At 29.0% G+C, this 19880-nt stretch overlaps 1 protein-coding gene across 1 annotated transcript in view; it reads right to left on the minus strand.

The window, feature by feature from the left end:
* Window positions 1–9627: 9627 nt before the first annotated feature.
* Window positions 9628–19880, minus strand: part of LOC107448316 (uncharacterized) — a 100633-nt gene continuing 90380 nt past the window's right edge. The window contains exons 3-4 of the mRNA XM_016063467.4: window positions 14091–14148; window positions 9628–9900 (exon numbers count right to left, since the gene is read on the minus strand). Coding sequence (XP_015918953.2) covers window positions 9767–9900; window positions 14091–14148 — 192 coding nt within the window. The 3' untranslated portion in view covers window positions 9628–9766. The remainder of the gene's footprint in view (window positions 9901–14090; window positions 14149–19880) is intronic.

Consider the following 19880-nt stretch of genomic DNA (forward strand, 5'->3'; position numbering starts at 1 on the left):
ACTTTTTTAGCTTCATTTTTGATGAGTATTCTTGAAATATATGTTCGCGATGGTCATTACGGTAACATCTTGTATTTTGAAATTTTTATTAAATAAGAAGTAAATAAAATAATAAATGTTTCAACCTTGGTAACCTTTGGTCGAATGATCGGATTTTTACTACGACAATTATTCTTCTTATAAAGGCAATATTTTTGCTGGAAGTACAAACATTTCAATTCTTTAAAAAGTTTTAATTAGAATAATTTGTGACACTAAATCATAAATTATCTCAGAAAAGTCATAAAATTATCACATATTAAAACTTTGATGAGATAACTGTGAGGAAAATAAAAATTAAAAAAAAAAAAGAAAAACTACGTCTTGAATTACTTCTTGTTTAAGAATCTGATTTTCACATTTTAAGATCTTTTTTCCTGGGATTCTAAAATATTAATTTAAGTTACGAAATCAGACAGACGAAAACGGTATTCTCTCTATATCAATACATTATTTTCCTATGATTCAATATCTAAAAATATCTGTCCCAATACGGATACTGGTTCGAAGTTTGAGGCTGCTTTATTTTAAAATTTTTTTTCTTGCCATATCTATAAAACTAATTTCGGGAATCTAAAATTTTTTGAATTCATCCCAGAAATAATTTTATGCATTTCTTTCATAATCATATGTTATTTTTTAATTTTAAAATGACGGAAAACTCAGGAGGTAATTTTTTTTTTGCATACAGCACCCCTGACCCCGAAGCTTTCTAGTAATCTTTCTTCATTCTCCCCCCCCCCTTTTTTTTTCCTCATCAAAATAATACCCATATTACTTAACCCCGTTAAAGTTTAGGTCAGCATAATCGGTTCTAGCTGAACACAACACATTTTCGAAATTTTAATCTAAATTCATTTCAATTCATAATGCATGAATTGACAACTGTTAAAGACATTCATATAATAAAATCTAATATATGAGTGAAATCAGTTGAATGATTTTCAAGCAAAAACTCAAAATGTTTTTTTTCTTCTCAAAAACCATTTAACCGATTTTATTCGCACATTTTAAGTTTTGAAATTTTAATTGTCACATTAAGATGTTAAAAATTTTGAGCAAAGCAAAATTTTTACATTTTCTTCGCTTTTAAAATATATTTTAAAATATATGTCTTTATAGTATCATAACTAATTAGATGACTCTTCATTAATACATCTTGGTGAGTAAAATACTACAATTGATCCTAAAATAGAAGGCGAGAGTTATCATTTTTTACTAAACCACTATTATGATGAGCAATTACGCATTTGTCTATTATTAATTACACAAGCAGCAAAGATTTTATTTCTAAAGCTGAATTTAAATATAGGCTACATACACTGCTCTTAGACAGATTTTTTCAATTAAAATAAAATGGCAAATTATAAAAGTTCTTTTTTTTTAAGAATCAAAAAGGAAATGCATGTTTTTAGATAAAGAGACAATTTGCAATAAAAAGCAGCTTTAACAAAAAAAACTAAAATTTTACAGTTGAATAAAAATGAATGCAAAATTTCAGTTTTAAACACCATTTTGAATGCAAATGCGTCCTAAGCATTTTCACTTTCTGATGGAAAATAAAGAACAGATTAAAAAATCAATGAGTCGATTCAAATTGTTGTCGGAAATATGGTTAAGAGTAAATGAGTTTTTGGAAATATGCACAGCCTGCCATTTGATGAATTTTCAATAATTATACCATTTATCATGATTTTTTGGATGTAGATTTCGTAAACATATCATTATAGGCTTAGTTATTTACTACGAAGTCAAAAAAATAAATATTTCTTTTTCATTTTCCCAGTTTAGCAAAAAATGACGAATCCGTTTCGTTCATCAATTACCTATTAACGTTCTTAGAAGTTGAAAGTACGTAAATTAGTCTTCAGTGAGGCAGAAATAAATTATTGTTTCTGCAATCAGAAAATAAACAAAAATTAAAATTAGATATTCCATTTAAATAATCAGAAAACCCAAAATACTTTAAAGTGCAATGCTACTTTCTAATTTTCTGAAAATAGAAATAAAATTTTTTTTCTTCTCATTTTGTTATGTAAAAAATTTCTCGGAAAAACTTCTATGTGTGATGTAACGCGTATTCATTACACGCGTTATTTAATACTTAAACGCATTTTTCTCTTATATTTTGTTAATTTTTTTAAGACAAATTTAAGTTAAAATGTAATTTTTCTGAAAGTTAATTAAATATTACGATATTGTGCTTGCTATTTTGAAGTTTATTAACCATTTAAACATTTGTGTTTTTTTTTTCTAACTTGTTAGTAGTAATTTAAAATATGGTTTTTATGTCAAAATTTTGCACGCATTTTTGAAATTCCCAACTATTTTTCTAAAAAAAATTAATTTATTTTAAGACTGGTTATCAAAATAGATTCAGATTTGGAAAGTGATATTCCTTTCGCGTATATAAAAATAAAAATTCGATTTGTATAAAAAATTCTGTTTCCCTTTATATCTAAACATAAAGTTAATTTCATATTTGGCATCTTAGTCGAACACATGATGACCATAACCAGTGCTATCTATAATCCTCAAATAACAAATTCAAAATTTTAATCACACATTTTTTAATATTCATCCAAAACACGTAGATGGACAAAAAATAATTTTAATTGAAAATCTTCCAAAGAAATTGTTTTAATCGGTGCTCTTTTGAAATTTGTCGACAAAAAACTTTTTATAAAGTATCATTACACTAGAAAGCTTCGTTGAAATAAATTATATTATAGAATATTAAGCAAAAATGTAGTCAACAAAAGTATGAGCTAATTGAAATAGTTTTTATTTACTGTTAAATACAAACATACGTACATCAATTTCAGCAACAATAAAAAGAAATTTTTTTTAGTTCATCATTTGTATGCTTTATCAAAAACCTAACAAAGCTTGAAGTTTTGTTTATTAATACATCATTATATAAGGTGTTGAAAAATATTATGAGGGACATACAGTTGCAATATAATTCTTAAAATAAATAACTTCCAAAAAGCAAAACTTAAGTCAATTATTGATTACAATTTAATTTTAAAAATGAAAGGATAACTTTCTACGATTCATATATCTCAGCAATTCATATTAAATGGAAATTAAATGACTCAATATTTACCTGCATGTTAAAATAATTAGCAAAAATTATATGAAACTGTTCAGGGAGAAAAAGTTTTTTTGAAGCATTTAGTTTTAAAAATGAATACATAGGTCTTTTTTCCTCCAACTTTTGTATAACAAAGAAAATAGACATGAAATAACAACTAAATCAATTCATTCGCAAATAATGTGTACAAGCGTGGCTACTTTACGACATTATTTCATTAAAGGCATTTGGAATAGTATTACAAGAACTTTGGAATATTCTCGCTCAAAAAAAGAAAGAAACGTTATAGCTTTCGGACCAATCAGTAGTGAGATTTCTCAAATTTACATTAGCTTCCCTACGCTCCCGTAAGTAACGTTTTAAGTAATAATGCATGCGCACTTTTAGTGCGCATGCGTCAGTTCGGGTGAAATGCGTATGCACCAGTGAAAAAAATATCAAACTTACGTCACGAAAAATGAGAGGTTTTGCAAAACTCCGTAAGTTAGAATCGTTAAGATAGAGGAATATTAATTAACTGTGACCACAAAATCAAAACAAACATTTTCAATGGACGCAGACGATCTCTACAAAGCTGTGGCATACGACTCAAGATGACCTGCATGTACATAAAACTTTGCTCCACGCAAAACTGTGTGCAGAAAAATTTGGTAAATTTTGATAAATACAGTGATAAAGAATGAAGCTTATTATTTAGATTTGTGACCGAAGAACGAAGAAATTTAGTTTATGCATGTGGTCCACAAATAACCATATCTTACAGCAGTTTGCTTTAAACTACACAGGTAAGTTAGTAACAATATAACACGATTCATTTCTAAATTTCATCAATACATTTCGTCACATTCACATTCCATGTCCATGTTTTTAGTTTGATGGTCAGCTTAAATAGAAAACAACATTTAACATCGATAGACAGCGTGTTTGCATCTTTGTCTTAGCAGCGTTAATTACACCAACATAACTTAAAGACACGCAGCATCTAAAATTAACGTTAGCATGCTCAGTTGCTTCAAATCTTATGTACAGGAGTGTACGGAAGCTAATGTGAAAGTACGAAATCTCCCTAATATCTTCAAGATCTCAGTTTAATGTAAAGATAAACATCTGCTGATTTTAAGTTCTTTAAAGAACTGAAAACTTTGGCCTGAATGTGCATAAAAACTATTTCAGACCCATATGACATCACTGCAACGCAGATAAGCTGATGTCTTCTAAAGAAGAGGTGTGATTTCTTATCAATATTGTGTAGAGGTAAAAGCGTCCAGTCCAGTTAATGGATTCAAGATTTTGGCATAAAAATAAAGATAGGTCTCTGTTTAATTCAAGCTCTTCGTAGGGCTGGAAATTTCGGCTTGCAGACGCATGAAAACAAATTCATGCCCATGTGATATCGATAAGACGGGTAAACTAATGCCCTCATGTGAAGAGTGATGGTTTCTTATTAGTTTGGTGTAGAGACCAAAGCTCACAAATCAGTAAAGAACTTAAAGACCAAGACCAAATATTGATATGGGCCTTAAAAATTTATTATGAGCTCCTTGCAAGGCTGGAAAAATTGGCATTCAGTTGCATAAAAATAACTTCACGCCAATGTGATACCTATAAGACGGATAAAATAGTGTCCAAGTTGAAAAAAGGTGGTTTCTTTTTTGTCTGGTGTTGGGGTTAAGACTCCCAATTGATTTTTAATCAATTGATTTTTAATAAATGATTTTTAATCTAAATATGATAATAACTAAAGTAAATCTGTGTAATGCCATAACTAAAATTTCAGTATACTGAAGCTGGACAACAATTTTAGGCTCGTAAGGCATCGCAGTGAGATGTGCGAACTAGTGTCATAATGACGACAAAGAATGCCTTCTCATTGGTATCTGGTATTGAGAAACAAACTTACAGACTTATAAGGAGCTTTAAGATTCTTTAGGGCAGTGTTTCCCAAAGTGTGGTACGCGTACCTTCAGGGGTACGGGAACAGTTTATCGGGGTACGCTTTCTTACGCGAAATATCTCGTAACTTATTTAAAAACAAAGCAAGCAATGAAAATTTACTATTACGTACTTTTCTATTGGCTATTTTTTTAAAGAGTTAACAGTTAATATTACGTGGTGTCAACAGCCAGTTGCGATTTGTAACTTTTGTGCATTTTTTTTTCATCACAGCGGCTGTTATCACAGCAAAAACAATATCATCCTTCTCACTGATGCAATAAAAACTTATTAACAAAACTTAGTACCAAAGAAGAAAAATAAACATATTTTTAAAAAAATACATTCATTTTTTTTCTAGTGGTACACAGCGTTACGAAAATTTTAGAAAGGGTACACAAAAGGCATAACTTTGGGAAACACTGCTTTAGGGTGACAAATTTTTTTGAAAAGAATATTTCAAAGTTTCCTTTAACCACATTTGATAGGGTCGTTTTAGCATTTAAATTAAAAAAGTAACCATGTATGTACAACATCATTCGTTAATAATTTTATTTTATTCATCATTATTGTCTTTATGGTTGCATGGAGATTGAAAATTATGTCTGTAGTCGTATCAATTTGTTAAACAGCTAGAAGTCTCTCTATACTTAATAGGATTAACAGTAGTATATGAGTATATTAAATCCTGCTTCAAATTCTTCAAATTTCTTTAATATTTTCAAACCATTCTGTATAAATTTAAAAACACAACAAAGGATATGAAATGGCGTGTTTAATAGAAGCAAAAGTAATCATTCGAGAGGATTTTTGTACAAAACTACTGAGGATAGAATTCTGTGTACAGTTTTGGAGGTAACTTCGTAGCGACTGCAGATCTAATTTGTATTTACATAGATTGAGAAGTGAGTCCTCCAAAAGTAGAATTTTATTTTGTTTCCTAGCGGTAGGATTATTCAAGAAGTAATTTGAGTGCAGGGTTACCAGAATATTCATATTATCTCTAACGAAGCACATTTCATTCAGCGATATATTTCAATTATAAATCCTCATTTAACTAGTTCGTTAAGTTTTCTTTTGGCAAGTATTGAAACCACGCATTTTTTACATATGTATGAAAATAGCATTTCCCTTTGTTTGTGTTCATTCAAAAAAAAAAAAAAAAAACTCTTAATGTTTTTAATAATTTTTCGATCCTTCTGAATTTTGAAATTTATAAAATTGTCCGATATCAGGTAAACATCAAGACTATTATAAATTAATAGAATGCTGCTGAATTTTGAGATTGTTCTTATTATTTCTCAATTAATAATTTATTAATATTCGTTTCTTACTGACTTTGAAAAAATAATCTATAAATATGTCTTGCATGGGACTTGAGTTCATGCCAAACTTACGTTAAATTGTTAATTTTAATAATTTCAAATGAAGCATTTTCTAGACGTCAGCCAGAAAAACACGCTTGTGTTTAAGTATTCATCAGATTTAGGTGAATAAATTCCAGGAAACTAAAGCCGAAAGGTATATTTGATGGGGTAAACATTTCAATTGCTTCATAAATTGAAAAGGTGGAAAAGTTAACATTCAAAAGAGCTCCCATTCGCAAGATTCACCAGACGTGTTTTTTTTTTTTCATTTAAATGTGGCGCGTCTTGAGGTTGGGCTCCTATTTTTGATCGCTCTGAACAAGTAGATTTTCCCATCTTCTTAATGTGAGTTATTTTCCTCTAAAAATCCTCTACGAAGGCTAGTTTATCCCAATGCTTGATCTAGGAGTTTCCTTGTCTTCTGGTATGAGTTCAGAACTACAAGGTTACGGATTTGAGCAGTAAACTCAAAATTGGCGCGGTTGTTCAACGCTGGTTATGAAATAAAACTTATGAAGCAAAGGAAATGTCAACATTATCAGGTATATTCATCAAATTGTTAATAAAAGGCATCAACAAAGATTCCAATGTGAGGACAATTTATTTAAATGATTTATTGAATACTCCACACCCTTTAAATAATCAATACATAATGATTATGTTAGATGTGCAGTTTTGAAAATATGAACATTCTGAAACCAATGAAATCTTCATTCACTTTTAAATATAGGCTAGATGATTCTAAGCTATATTATGGAAGCCAGGTGTGATAATTGGTTTAAGAAGAAAGATTTATGATATAACTTTTCATAGTTTTGCGATTATAGAAGATCTACGTCATAGGCAAGCTACGGATAATTATGTTACAATAAATTGCAAGCTTGCAAATGCAAAGTCTGTTCAAAATGTTCAATTAAATTCTCATTATTGACGAAACCCGTAACCATTAATTTCACCATTTATGCATTCAAACCACTCTATAGTTTTTATCTAATTGCATTTAGTACGATTATTGTAATTTTTACTATCTAAAACAATATTATAAAATTAAACATTTTATTAGGAAAAATGTTTTGTCATTTCTCATTATTAAATATGGAAAGAGGGCAAACTATTTTTTTTTCTCCTTGAGGAATGGGAAAAATAGTAAGTTACTAAATTTACTATTATTGATAATTTCTTTCTCTTTAATAAAAGAACGTACATTTTTTTTCGGATTAATAAAAATGAAAATAAAATTAATATCTATTATCAATAAATTGAGGAAGAATACAAATTATTTAATTTGTCATTAATGTAAATAACGTAAATTATTTATTTCAAATATTTACTATTGTAATAAAAAGAATGAAAATCTCTTCCGATTTTTTTTATTGTTATTTAATTTTTCTCTCTTTAATGAAAGAAATGCACATTGTTTTATTTCGCATTAATGAAGTTGAAAAGAAAAAAATATTTACCATCAACAAATTGAGGAAGATTGCAAATGATTTAATTTATCATTAATGTAAATACTGTAAATTATTTATTTCAAATATTTACTATTGTAATAAAAATAATGAAAATCTCTTCCGATTTTTTTTATTGCTATTTAATTTTTTTCTCTTTAATGAAAGAAATGCACGTTGTTTTATTTCGCATTAATGAAGTTGAAAAGAAAATTTTTTTATTATTAATAAATTGAGGAAGAATGCAAATTATTTAATTTGTCAGTAATGTAAATAATAAAAATTATTTATTTTAAATAATTGCCATTGTAATAAAAAAAAATTAAAATCTTTTTCCATTTTTATTATTGTTATCTTAATTATAAATTAGACTAGAAAGAATTTGAATAAGAACTATTATTCTTTCCTTTAAAATTATTTCAAATTCTTCTAGAAATAGTTACTGAGCTGAAAATAATAATTGATAATATATAATTGTATAATAATTGGAAATTCGAAATTATATTATATATGAAAAATCTTTCAGAAAAGTTTTTTCTCGTATGGCATGGCAACACTAAGTCACATTCATGTTGATTATTCATGATTTCTAATCACAGATTCTTTCAGGAATCACATCAAATTTCTTCATTTACGATACTTTTAATTTAATAACACTGCTAATAATGGTTAAATACTTAGAAATTAAATAATATATACTTATTTTATCAGTCTATGTATGATTGTTAACGCATGACTCATGAGTTTCTAATTCTTGTTACGGCATAATATGGCTCAGAAAAAGCTTAGCCTAGTAAAGCCTAGTAAAATTTGTATGAGTAAAACAATGTAATTGCAAGATTAATTTGATTGAAATAATTTCTTCGCCAATTATTCCAATCAAAGCTTTCTCACGTGAAAAAATCCTTTAAGATATATAGCATATGAGTCATGAATTTCTGATATTTGTCACCTCATAATTTAACTGCCTAAAAGTTTTCATTGGAGCCTTATTAAAATTGAAGAATGTAAATAACAATAAGACAAATATTATTTCTATACGAGTCATGAATTTCTAATATTTGTCACTTTATCATTTGACACGATAAAGGATTTCATTAGAGCCTTATTGAAAGTAAAAAATTATAACAATAAGATAAATATTGTTTCCATATGCCTTATGAATTTCTAATATTCGTCACTTATGTAATTTAACAGCATAAATGTTTTAATTGGAACCTTATTAAAATGAAAGAATATGAATAACAATAAGACAAATATTGTTTTCAAATGAGTCTTGAATTTAAAATTATTTGTCATTTCATAATTTGACAGATTAAGGATTTCATTAGAGCCTTATTAAATATAAGGAATATGAATCACAATAAAACAAATGTTATCACAACCAGGATCTGATTTGAGAATGACTTATTGGTAAATTAATCCAACCGAAACTGCTTCAAGTAAATGCTATTGTGCGTAATCGTAACTATAATTCTTTAGAATAGTTAATGTGGTAAATTAGAAATATAAATCTTCAGAACTGTTTGTGAATTTCATTAGAACTATTAATCTTTTCACACATTGAATTTCAACTCATCACTATTATAAGTTTACTAGCTGAAAGGAAATTACAACACGATGACCAGACTTTGCAATTACAAAAAATTAATACCAATCTTACAAAACTGCCTTTTTTTCTCATCCAATCACTGTCTGACTAAAATATTCACATTCTTTACGCGAAGAGAGAAAACGCATTTTTTTTCCAAACCAGTCAAAATATATAAAATGAAAAAAAAAAGTGTAAAACAGAGGAAAGAAATGGTGGCACTTGTGCAACGTGAGTTATGTTTTGCTTTGACCATTTTTTTTTATCATAATGTTCCATTTGGCTCGATTTTTCAAAGTTCGATGCTCATAAATCGCATCAAGAAAGTGAGGCCAAACGCGAAAGCGATTGTCCATCCATATCTCTGGACGCTAGCAGTATTACAGCCATCCTCTTCGCAGCAGAAAAACTCAGAAAGTTCCTGAACTGAAAAAGAAAATTTGAACTAGTTACTAACACTAAAATTGTCTGAATGTTTAAAAATATAACTACAAAATATTAACCGTCATAAAAAATTATCCTAGTCCACAGTTAGTGATGATGTATAAGAAGGGGAAAAGTATAGGTTAAAATGTACAGTCGCCTCTAGCCACAGGGCGACTATATAAAAAATGGCGATTAAAAAAGTGCATACCAGCCACCATTAGAATACCACTTAGGTTTTAATAAAATGTTTTACCATTTGTGGTTTTTACGACATTGTTTTTAAAATGAAACTTTAACTTTCAGTATAGAAATTCAGCTAAGACTTACATTCATGAATACAACTCATCAATATTGTCGATTACAACTCGCTTACACATCGCCTCTTACGAATCGCTTATAAGTCACGAATATTGCCTTTAAAGACAATAAACATGAACTGGTAAAACAGGGGAAGAATTGTTCAACTAATATGGCGAGTGTGTCAACACAGATGTTATAAATTTGAATTTTTTAATAAAAATTCCAAATTTTTAAACTTTTAAAAATTTTTTGTTTTCTTTTCGCATTTTAAGATAATTTTAGCGTGATTACAGTAATCTGAGCATTAATTTTCTTATGTGTTTATTCGAAACTTTTATGTATTTATTTATAAACAAAATTAAAGAAAAAAGTTTAAAAAATATTTATCAAAAAAGCTCTACAGAGTTTTTTCTCACTCGGAAGAGTCTCGTCCGAGTGTTACTCTCCATCTATCTTCAGAGTTATAAAAAAGCTGTATAGTCGCCTCCAGCCACAGGGCGACTATATAAAAAATGGCGATTAAAAAATTGCATACCAGCCACCATTGGAACACCACTTAGGTTTTAATAAAAAGTTTTACCATTTGTGGCTTTTTAAGACATTGTTTTTTAAATGAAACTTTTATCTAACTTTGGCACATTGAAGCACTAGCTTGTAAAGCAGTATAAATCAAAGGAAACTGAAAAGACAAGTAAAGACAAAAGAAAACAAAACTACTACTGGCTCAAGGCGGCATTACCGCACACACAATCCTATACGAAATATGCTTATTTAGGTCCCCTCCACCTACCTTAAAATTTTTGACATATATTTTATTTTATAACCGTCGTTGAACAGCCGACCCAATTTCATGGGTTTACGACTACTTACGTTCAACTCCGTAGCCTTGTAATTTTGAACCAATCCAGAAGACAAGGAAACTCCTGGATCAGTACCCCCAGAGGTATTGATTTGTTGTGGGAACATGGAGGACTTTGAGACTCGGCAGATTTAACGTGCATCAGTCACCATTTACTACACGGGGAGTCTTCGGCCGGCGAGGATCGAACCCACGACCTCTTGGATATGGGCCCAGCGACCTACCGACCAGGCTATACCGGCCTCTGACATATATTTTAGGACCACTCTGTATAGCGAGATCACGCGATTTTCCCCTCAAGGCCCACAGTATATACATGAATGGAGCCTTTCTGACTCTAATGGCCCAAGATTGCACGGACCCTATTGTGATCCCTATTTGGAGCGTACTTTCAGTACGGATGAATTCGGAGCATACAGGTCGATTATCTCTAGAACTAATGTACTGATTTTAATGAAATTTGATATGTACGTACACTGATACAATACAATACAAAACAAATAACTATTCAACAATTGTAATACACACATGCATGATCGTGCGTAGCACTCGTTGGAGTAGGAAGGCATAAAACAGCGGTTGCAGAATATTTCTTTAAAAAAAAGGGTTTAATAAGGGGTATGGTCCCCTCTTACAGATATGCTGGCCTTGCAGCGTGATTTCATGCTTGAAATAAGGCAGTTTATCATTTCCTGTGTGCAATTGGCTTGAATTGTCTTGTGGCAATTTCATGCATTTTGACTACCTTCTGAGTGTTACGCATGATCATGAGCGTGTATTACAATTACTGAATGGTTATTTGTTTTGTGTTGTATCAATGTATGTACACATATCAATTAAAATAATCAAAATCGTCCAGTAGTTCTAGTGATAATCGACCAAGTCTGCAAATTCTCTTAAATTCTTACACCATTGCAAATAAAAGCGCTTGCAACTTTATAATGTAGAGCTTTACTGCGTATGGAGAGACACTTATATTTTATTGTATTTGCAGTTACTTTGAGTTTTAATATAAGCAATATCCATACTTTTGTTATATTCGAATAATGCAACAGCTAGAAAAATATGTGGTAGACTTAAATGTAAGTTAACATTACTTTTGATTTATATTTATATATTATTTTGTTATAGTTAAAAACGAAAAATAATAGTTCACATATTTTTAATGATCTATATATAAAAACCACAGCAGACGAAAACAAATAAAAAAAAGTTTTTCTCAGAAACATTTAACAAAAATGCAATCGAATGGGATGGTGTGGCCAAAAAACGGCCATAGAATGACCCATAATGATTAATGGCCCGAAGATTGATGCTGGCAATTGTGAGAGAAGAATTCCCTTTTGTATGAACACCTTTTTGTTCGTTCAGATCTCCACTAGTCAAGGCTTTAAGTTCAATGAAGGAATGTAAGTAGTTGATAGTGAACAATAAATAAGACTGATGGGTGGTTATTAAATCGAAAGATTGGGAAATTATTTATTCCTTCTTATAGTCTTATTTTCTGAAAGGAAAGATAAAGGCCAACATTTTTAAAAATTTTTATTTACATGAGCTTCTACTTAGAACTTTGAATTTGACAACATTTCATGAAGTTATTTTATTTGTTTTATGCATTTTCCCTCCTAAAGTCTTTGGCAACACTATTTAACTCATTTTTATTTTATTTTATAACCGACGTTGATCAGAGGACCGAAAAAATTTTTGTGCTTACGACTACTAATGTTTAATTACATAGCCTTGAAATTTTAAACCCAATCCGGAAGACAAGGGAACTCCTGGATCAAGTATTAGGTACATTTTTGCATACGTGGAAGACTTTTTGATGTATCCGCATTTGCGTTACATGGAGAGGAAGACCACGAGAACCTCCCATGGTTAGCCTGTCAGCAAGGGGACTGGAACGCATGATTCGTCTATCACTGAGGATATTTTACGTCAGTATTGTAGTCGATCATCAGTGGGATTCGAACCCTGCGCACCTCATTGTAACCCGCGAACGCACTGTCCCATAACTGCTCACACTAATTTTTAATGGTGATTTTTGTAATCATTAAACAAAAAGTAATTTTGAAAAATATAAAAAAAATATGTTATGAAACTTAAAAACTTAATTGCAGCTATGGATTTTAGAAATTTTAAAAAATTTGGACAATATTATTTTTTTCAATAATAAATTTATTGATTACTAATTACTTAACTGTACATATGAAACTGACAAATATAAATTAGAAATTTTCATGGGAATAAAATTTTTTTATACGATATAATAGTTGATTAATTTAGAACATATAAAGTCAAATTAAAATGGATCAATCTGGAAGAGATGAATGTTTTATTTGGAAATTTATGCATAATCCTTTGAATAAAATTTTTATACGATATAACATAATATTTCAACTTATTTGAAAAATATCAATTAAAGTGAAAATGAATTTAGATCATCTGGATCATCTTAAAATAATTTTGAGACTTATATATGAGTAAAATTTCTTAATACGATATAATATAATATTTTGATAAATTTTGAAACTATCAATTTGAAAATAAATTTAGATTTATGTGGAAGAGATGAGTTTTGAATTAGTTGGAAATTTATCTATAATTTATAAATAATAACTAAAAATTTTTTATGCGATATAACGTAATATTTTAATTGATTTAGAAAATAGGATTTGAAACGAAAATAAGTTTGGATTAATCAGGATAAGATAAGTTTTTGAGTGATTTAGAAACTATGTATAATTTCTCGGTTGAAATATTTTAATATGCTAAAAAATAATGACTCAATTAATGTTAGCCAAATATCAGTCAAAAAAATGTTTTTTTACTTGCAAATATGAATAAATATAGTCTGAACATTTATCTTTATTTAACATTTAACACATTGTATAGGAATAAGATATAATCACTATATGAATAAAATATAATCTAACTAAAAAATAATTCTTGAATGATTAGAAAAATGCTGTATAATTATCCTTAAAACATAATAATGCAATATATTGGAAAATTTGAAAAATATATATACTTCCTGGTTTGCATTCCTGCACACAATCTCGAACGATAATTCCTTCATTCAAATATTTCTAAAAAATAAAACAAAATCACCAATTAGAATACTATTACATTGCAAACAAACAAAGTCTTAAAGTCTAATATATCTTATTTAAAGGTTGGGTACTGCGCTACTGGCAAAGAAACTTCTTATTTATTTGTAGTAAAGGTAAAGAAAGAATCTTCAGAAGATAAACAAAATTATGTTATTAATTAACTTGAAACCGGAACTTGTGGCTATTATAATCCAATGTTAAACTGTCAAACTGATCTTCTAATTGTTTAAAAAATGTCGTTATTTTTCATAAATTAAATATTCTGAATGAAACATAAGTTTAATATTCTGAATAATCATAAAAAAATCTCGGAATCGACATTTCATATAGAAAAGTCTTTAATTGCTTAAAAGAATGGAGTCAAGAAATTCTCTTTGAAAAAAAAAAGCCTTTAAGGAAATAATTTTAAAAATATTTATAATTAAAATTTTCACTCAATTGATTTAATTTTTAGATTTTTAAAAATTCAATAAAACTTTTAAATAATTTTCTTTGTTGAATAACTTTTTGAATTCCCTCTAAGAAAAAAATGCTTTGAAAACATACTTTTTTAAAAAAAAATAATATGTTTTAATTTTTTTAACACTGTTCATGAAATATATTTTGGAAAAAAATCTTATTTTTAGAAAAAAAAAATCTTTAAATTTTTTTGTAAAAAAATAATAATTGAAGGTTACAAAATATTTAGAAAATTAAATCTATTTAAAAAATAACATAAAAATATTTAAATTAAAAAAATAAAATAAATTTTAATATTTTCAATATAAGAATTTTTAGAATAATTTATGAAATTTTTTTCATTTTTTTTAAAAATCTGTATTTATATTTTCTGTAATTAAAATACCGTTAAACATAATAAATTTTATAATTCGTAAAGTATTCTTTATAATTTATTCATAAACTCACTACTTACTACTTATTCTCATAAACAAAAGGAATAATTTCCTTTCCAAATCTTTGTCAAAGAATGCAAAGTGTCAGATTTAATTTACATCTGATAGTTTATATGCTGTGTAAGATTCAAAAACTAATTTTGAAGCATTTTTCCTCTATATAAGCTCAAATATTTTAAAAATCCAATACAAAATTTAAAATGAAATGTATTCTACGTGGTAATGGCATTCAGAGAAATTTTAGCTGGAACATTTACATATATTTCTATTCCCCTGAAAATGTCAGCTCTGGACGAATTTTACTAGCGTGAGGAATGAGTAGTTTTAAAGTTAGAATAATTTTAGAGATATCTTTTATATGATAGCAGCTTTCCGTGATTTATTATTAAGTCGTTGCAATTCTAATGCCGTCGTCTAACCTAAAATCCTGTGGATGGAATACAGTGGGTTGCACAATTCAAGAAATTGCACTATTTTTTTACTCCATAAAAATCGCCATTTCTTTTCGCTGCACACAGACATAGAACATTTTGTTCGTCGAAAATATTAAGATTATTAACAGTTCCTGATAAAAAGCTTTAAGTGCGACAATCTTTGTGTACAAAATGGTCTACAAAAAAGGGAGTTAATCTGCATAACTTTTGATTTACTAACCGGATTTTTACATGTATAAATTTGAAATCTTTGATGTGTTTGTAAAATGTAGTGTAGCAATCTAACCGAGCAGGAAAACGAAATGAAATGAACGGCAGGATTTTAATGAAAGCAAAATAATTTTATTTGATCATTTTAAATTGGATGACGAGCGAAAAATGAAGCTTACTCCATCTACGATCAGTCTTTCTGGTAGGGAAAATCTTGCAAAAAATCCGAAAATGTCTCTATTTTGGGTAAAGAGGGAAATTTATTGGTTTATGAAATAGGTCGTGCGATTCCCACAAAGAGTAAAGGGAAAAATGTCTTTACCTTTAATTATGCATACTTGAGTTAAAAATAGTTTTAAGAATAGGATGTGACTTTTTAAAAGTATGAGAAAGTGTTTCGATTAGAATAATTAATTGGGATTTGTTTTATAGAAAAGAAATAACATAAAAAGATTAATAGAAGCTTTATATGTTCGTACATGAGTTGTTTAAAAAATTAAATAAAATGCACATGCAAGAGAACTATATGAAGCAGTGTATAGATTTTATAAAATTTATTTTACTTGTGCAAAAAGTAATGAAGTTCAGACACTTGTGTAATAAGGCAAGATGGAAAATTTTTAAGTTCTTGATATAAGTTGTTAAGTTTTATTTGTACTTTTTTTCCAAATGTATAAAAAGTTAAACATTAATAGAGTAAGGCATTAGAGACAACATGGTGTTAGTTTTGTTTCCAAGTAAAATTATCCCAATGTCATGCTGTTCTTCGTGTTCGTTTCAGTTGGATAAAAATTATATATGTACGTCTTCTTATAACACGTGCTCATTTCGATTGCATGCGAACATATCTCCAAGTCATCTTATTTTGTGCTCTCATTTCGGTTAGATTAAAAGAATATAAAAATATTCTTTTTATCCATAATGTCCCAACATTCGAGTTGAATTGAAAGATTAGTTCCATATCAATTGATTCAATGCTTTTCTTTCGATTATAAAGAAAACAAATTCTTACATCACATTATTACACGTTTTCATTTCAGTTAAATTGTGAGCAATATCTCATGTCCTCTTGTTCTATGCTTTCATTTCGGTTAGATTAAGAGCATATAAAACAGTTAGATGGAAAGCGTATCCTTATGGTAATCATGTTGTTCTCCGAATCCATTTTGTTCGGAGAGAAAGTAGATTTTCATATCGTGTTGCTACACTTATGTGATTGTTACACCTAAGTTAGATTTAAATTCCAAGTTCTATTTATCTTTTAATTCATGAAAAATAAACTCAAACGTGCATCAGATACTTTTTTTAAAAGACTTTTTTTTTCAAAGCAATATGCGTGATCACTTTCCACACATATTTTTACTACTTGTGTATCACGTATTGTGTAGTTGAAAAGAAACATTTTCTTTTGTAAGAGAATGTTCCACAAAGATCAGGATATGAATATCTTTTTCTTCCAATGCTTATATATGTTATTGAAAATCAGTAAACATTTTGCGAAATGTTTTCCTCGTTGTTGTTGCTGTTGTCGTCTGCAATTAACACAGAGAGGAGGCCCGATTGTTCTTGTTTCCCAATGGCGCCATCTATGATCAAGCATTCAACTTCTGCCGCACTCGTTTATATGACGGGCTCATTCATACATCCATTCATTCGTCCACTGAGGGTATTTTTTGACCTGAACCAGAAAAAGATCAATCTCAAATTCAGTTTCCTCCTTCCTTGATTTGTTATGAGATTATAGAGGACTTTGTGACCCGGCAGATTTAACGTGCACCAGTCACCATCTAAGGGTGGACCATCTTCGGGAGTCTTCGACCGGCTAGATTCGAACTCCTGTTCTCCCAAACGCGAGTCCAGTGCCCTGCCAACCACGCTATCCCGGCTGCCCATGTTTTCCTTTTAAAACATGTAGTACAGAATAGTTTGACTACTAACGTTTTTTTTCCTCTCTGAGTGTTCAATATTATAATTGTTTACGTAGTTACCAAAGCGCAATTTAGAAAATTAAAATTGAAAAATAGAAGTAAAATTATTGCTTCTAGAGTTAGGCTTCTGAAACACTTATAATGTTTTAAAAATATATTTTTTTTGCTATTTCAAATTCAATTCATTGTTTCGTTCTAAATCTTTGCTGTGATAAAAATTAATTACTTTGTATTTAAAGCGCTAAGGAATGAAACGATTATTTTAAGTTTTCCTTATTTTTTTAATGTTAATAATTATTTCTTTAAATTCCTATTCATTCGTCTTGTTTCGTACTTAATTATGTTTTTATCATTAACAGAGCAGTTACAATTTATAATTATCCATTTGGTGAGAAGTTGATTTTTGGAATACAAAGAACCATTAATGAAAACTTTTCTTTAAAATTTCTTTTAGAAAATCAAATACAAAATGCTCTTCGTTTTCGACCACTAGATATTGCATTTAAACTGTTCACTACAAATAAGAAAAACTACTTTTGTATTTTTAAAACAACAAACCAATTACTGACATAACATTATTTTTAGCGTCAATTTCGAAGCCACAATCTCCCTTAATTGTTTGTTTTTTTGCAGGAAGTATTTCGATCATTAATTCTGAATATATAAAATGACTTTTAATGACTGTTAATTAAGTGTGATCGAGAAGTTCATGGTAACATTTGCTTTAGGCTGGGACTAATTAAACAACAAACGTATTATAATGCAATGAAAAACACTTCACCTAACATACTTAATTAAATAACTCCCAGGAAAAGCAAGGGATAAAAAAAAAAAAAGAAAACGTACGAAAAAAAAGAAAAGAATTCTTTCGAATATATTAAAATAATCTAAATCTTCAAAAGCACGCATGTATTTACTGTTTATGAATTTTTCGTTAAGAGTTTTTTTTTCCTGTAAAAAAAGAAATTAATTATTTATTAGTTTACCCCTAAATAAATAATAAATAATTTATTCATAGTTTTACAAAAGAAATTCTATTAAGATATCAAACATTTTTGGAATGTTTTTGGCTCAAATCAGTTTTGATGTACTACTTTAGCTTGAATTACAGTAAATTGTAAATATTTGTGATTATGTTTGAAACTTAGAACAGCCATATAATCACTGTTAATTATTCTGGTTTCACATAAGCTCGTTTCGTTTATTTCTCCTGTCTGTCTTATACGAACTCAATATGCCAGTTTTTCTGATTCATATTAACTCTTATTATACCAATGTCCAGACTTTATATAAGCTCAGTGTGATAGTTTTTTCTGTTTCTTTACAGACTCAATAGTGAGTTTTCTGGTTTCATATATATAGTGGCCAAGTTCAACAAAATTTCTGCAGATAATTTATCAAAAATTAATTGTTTCATAAACAAAACTATGTACACCATATACATTGTCTCAGCTTAGCAAAAACAATTACCAAGTTTAATATATATAAATATAGCATATACGAACCAACCAAATTTTCCAAATTACCAAATTTAATCTATATATAAATATAGCAGAATACGTAGCTTACATGTTAGCCAGGCCTGTATAAGCTACAAGAATGCATAGTTTATACAGGCCTGGAAAGCATGGTTGGTAGGATGTTGGGCAAATGTCCAAGAGGTCGTGAGTTCGATCCCCGCCGGCCGAAGATTCCCAGTGTAGTAAATGGTGACTGGTGCACGTTAAATCTATCAGGTCATGAAGCCCTCCATATTCCCATAAAAAATCATATTTCTGGGGGTACTGAATTGGAGATTGATCGTTCTCTGGTTCAGGCCAAAATTACTATCTGTGAATGGATGTACGAATGGGTTCGCCTTATAAACGGGTTGCTGAAATCGTATTCTTGTCCATAGATGGCACCACTGAAAAGCAAGAAACGTACCCTCTGCCTTAAATACGCTTGGTATCACCAAGCAGACTTGCTGGGTGGTCAAGTGACATTAGTAACAACAACAACATATAGCTTATACAAATCCAGATTTCTGAGCCGAGCCGCACTATATTTGGTGTAAATAAAGCGTACAGCTTAACGAATTACTACTAAAATAATTTGTCTTATTAAATTGTAATTGATCCGAATTGAGCAATAAGACTTATTATTCCAATAACAGAAAAACAATTGATAAAATATAAAAAGAGAAAAATCGAAAGATGCCTTGACGTGATAGCCACAAACTCGCAAAATTGCTTTTTTGGCGT

This window comes from Parasteatoda tepidariorum, chromosome 2 (genome assembly GCF_982258835.1).
Source record: "Parasteatoda tepidariorum strain Cologne lab strain chromosome 2, Ptep-v5.0, whole genome shotgun sequence".
Classification (NCBI taxonomy): Eukaryota; Metazoa; Arthropoda; class Arachnida; order Araneae; family Theridiidae; genus Parasteatoda; species Parasteatoda tepidariorum.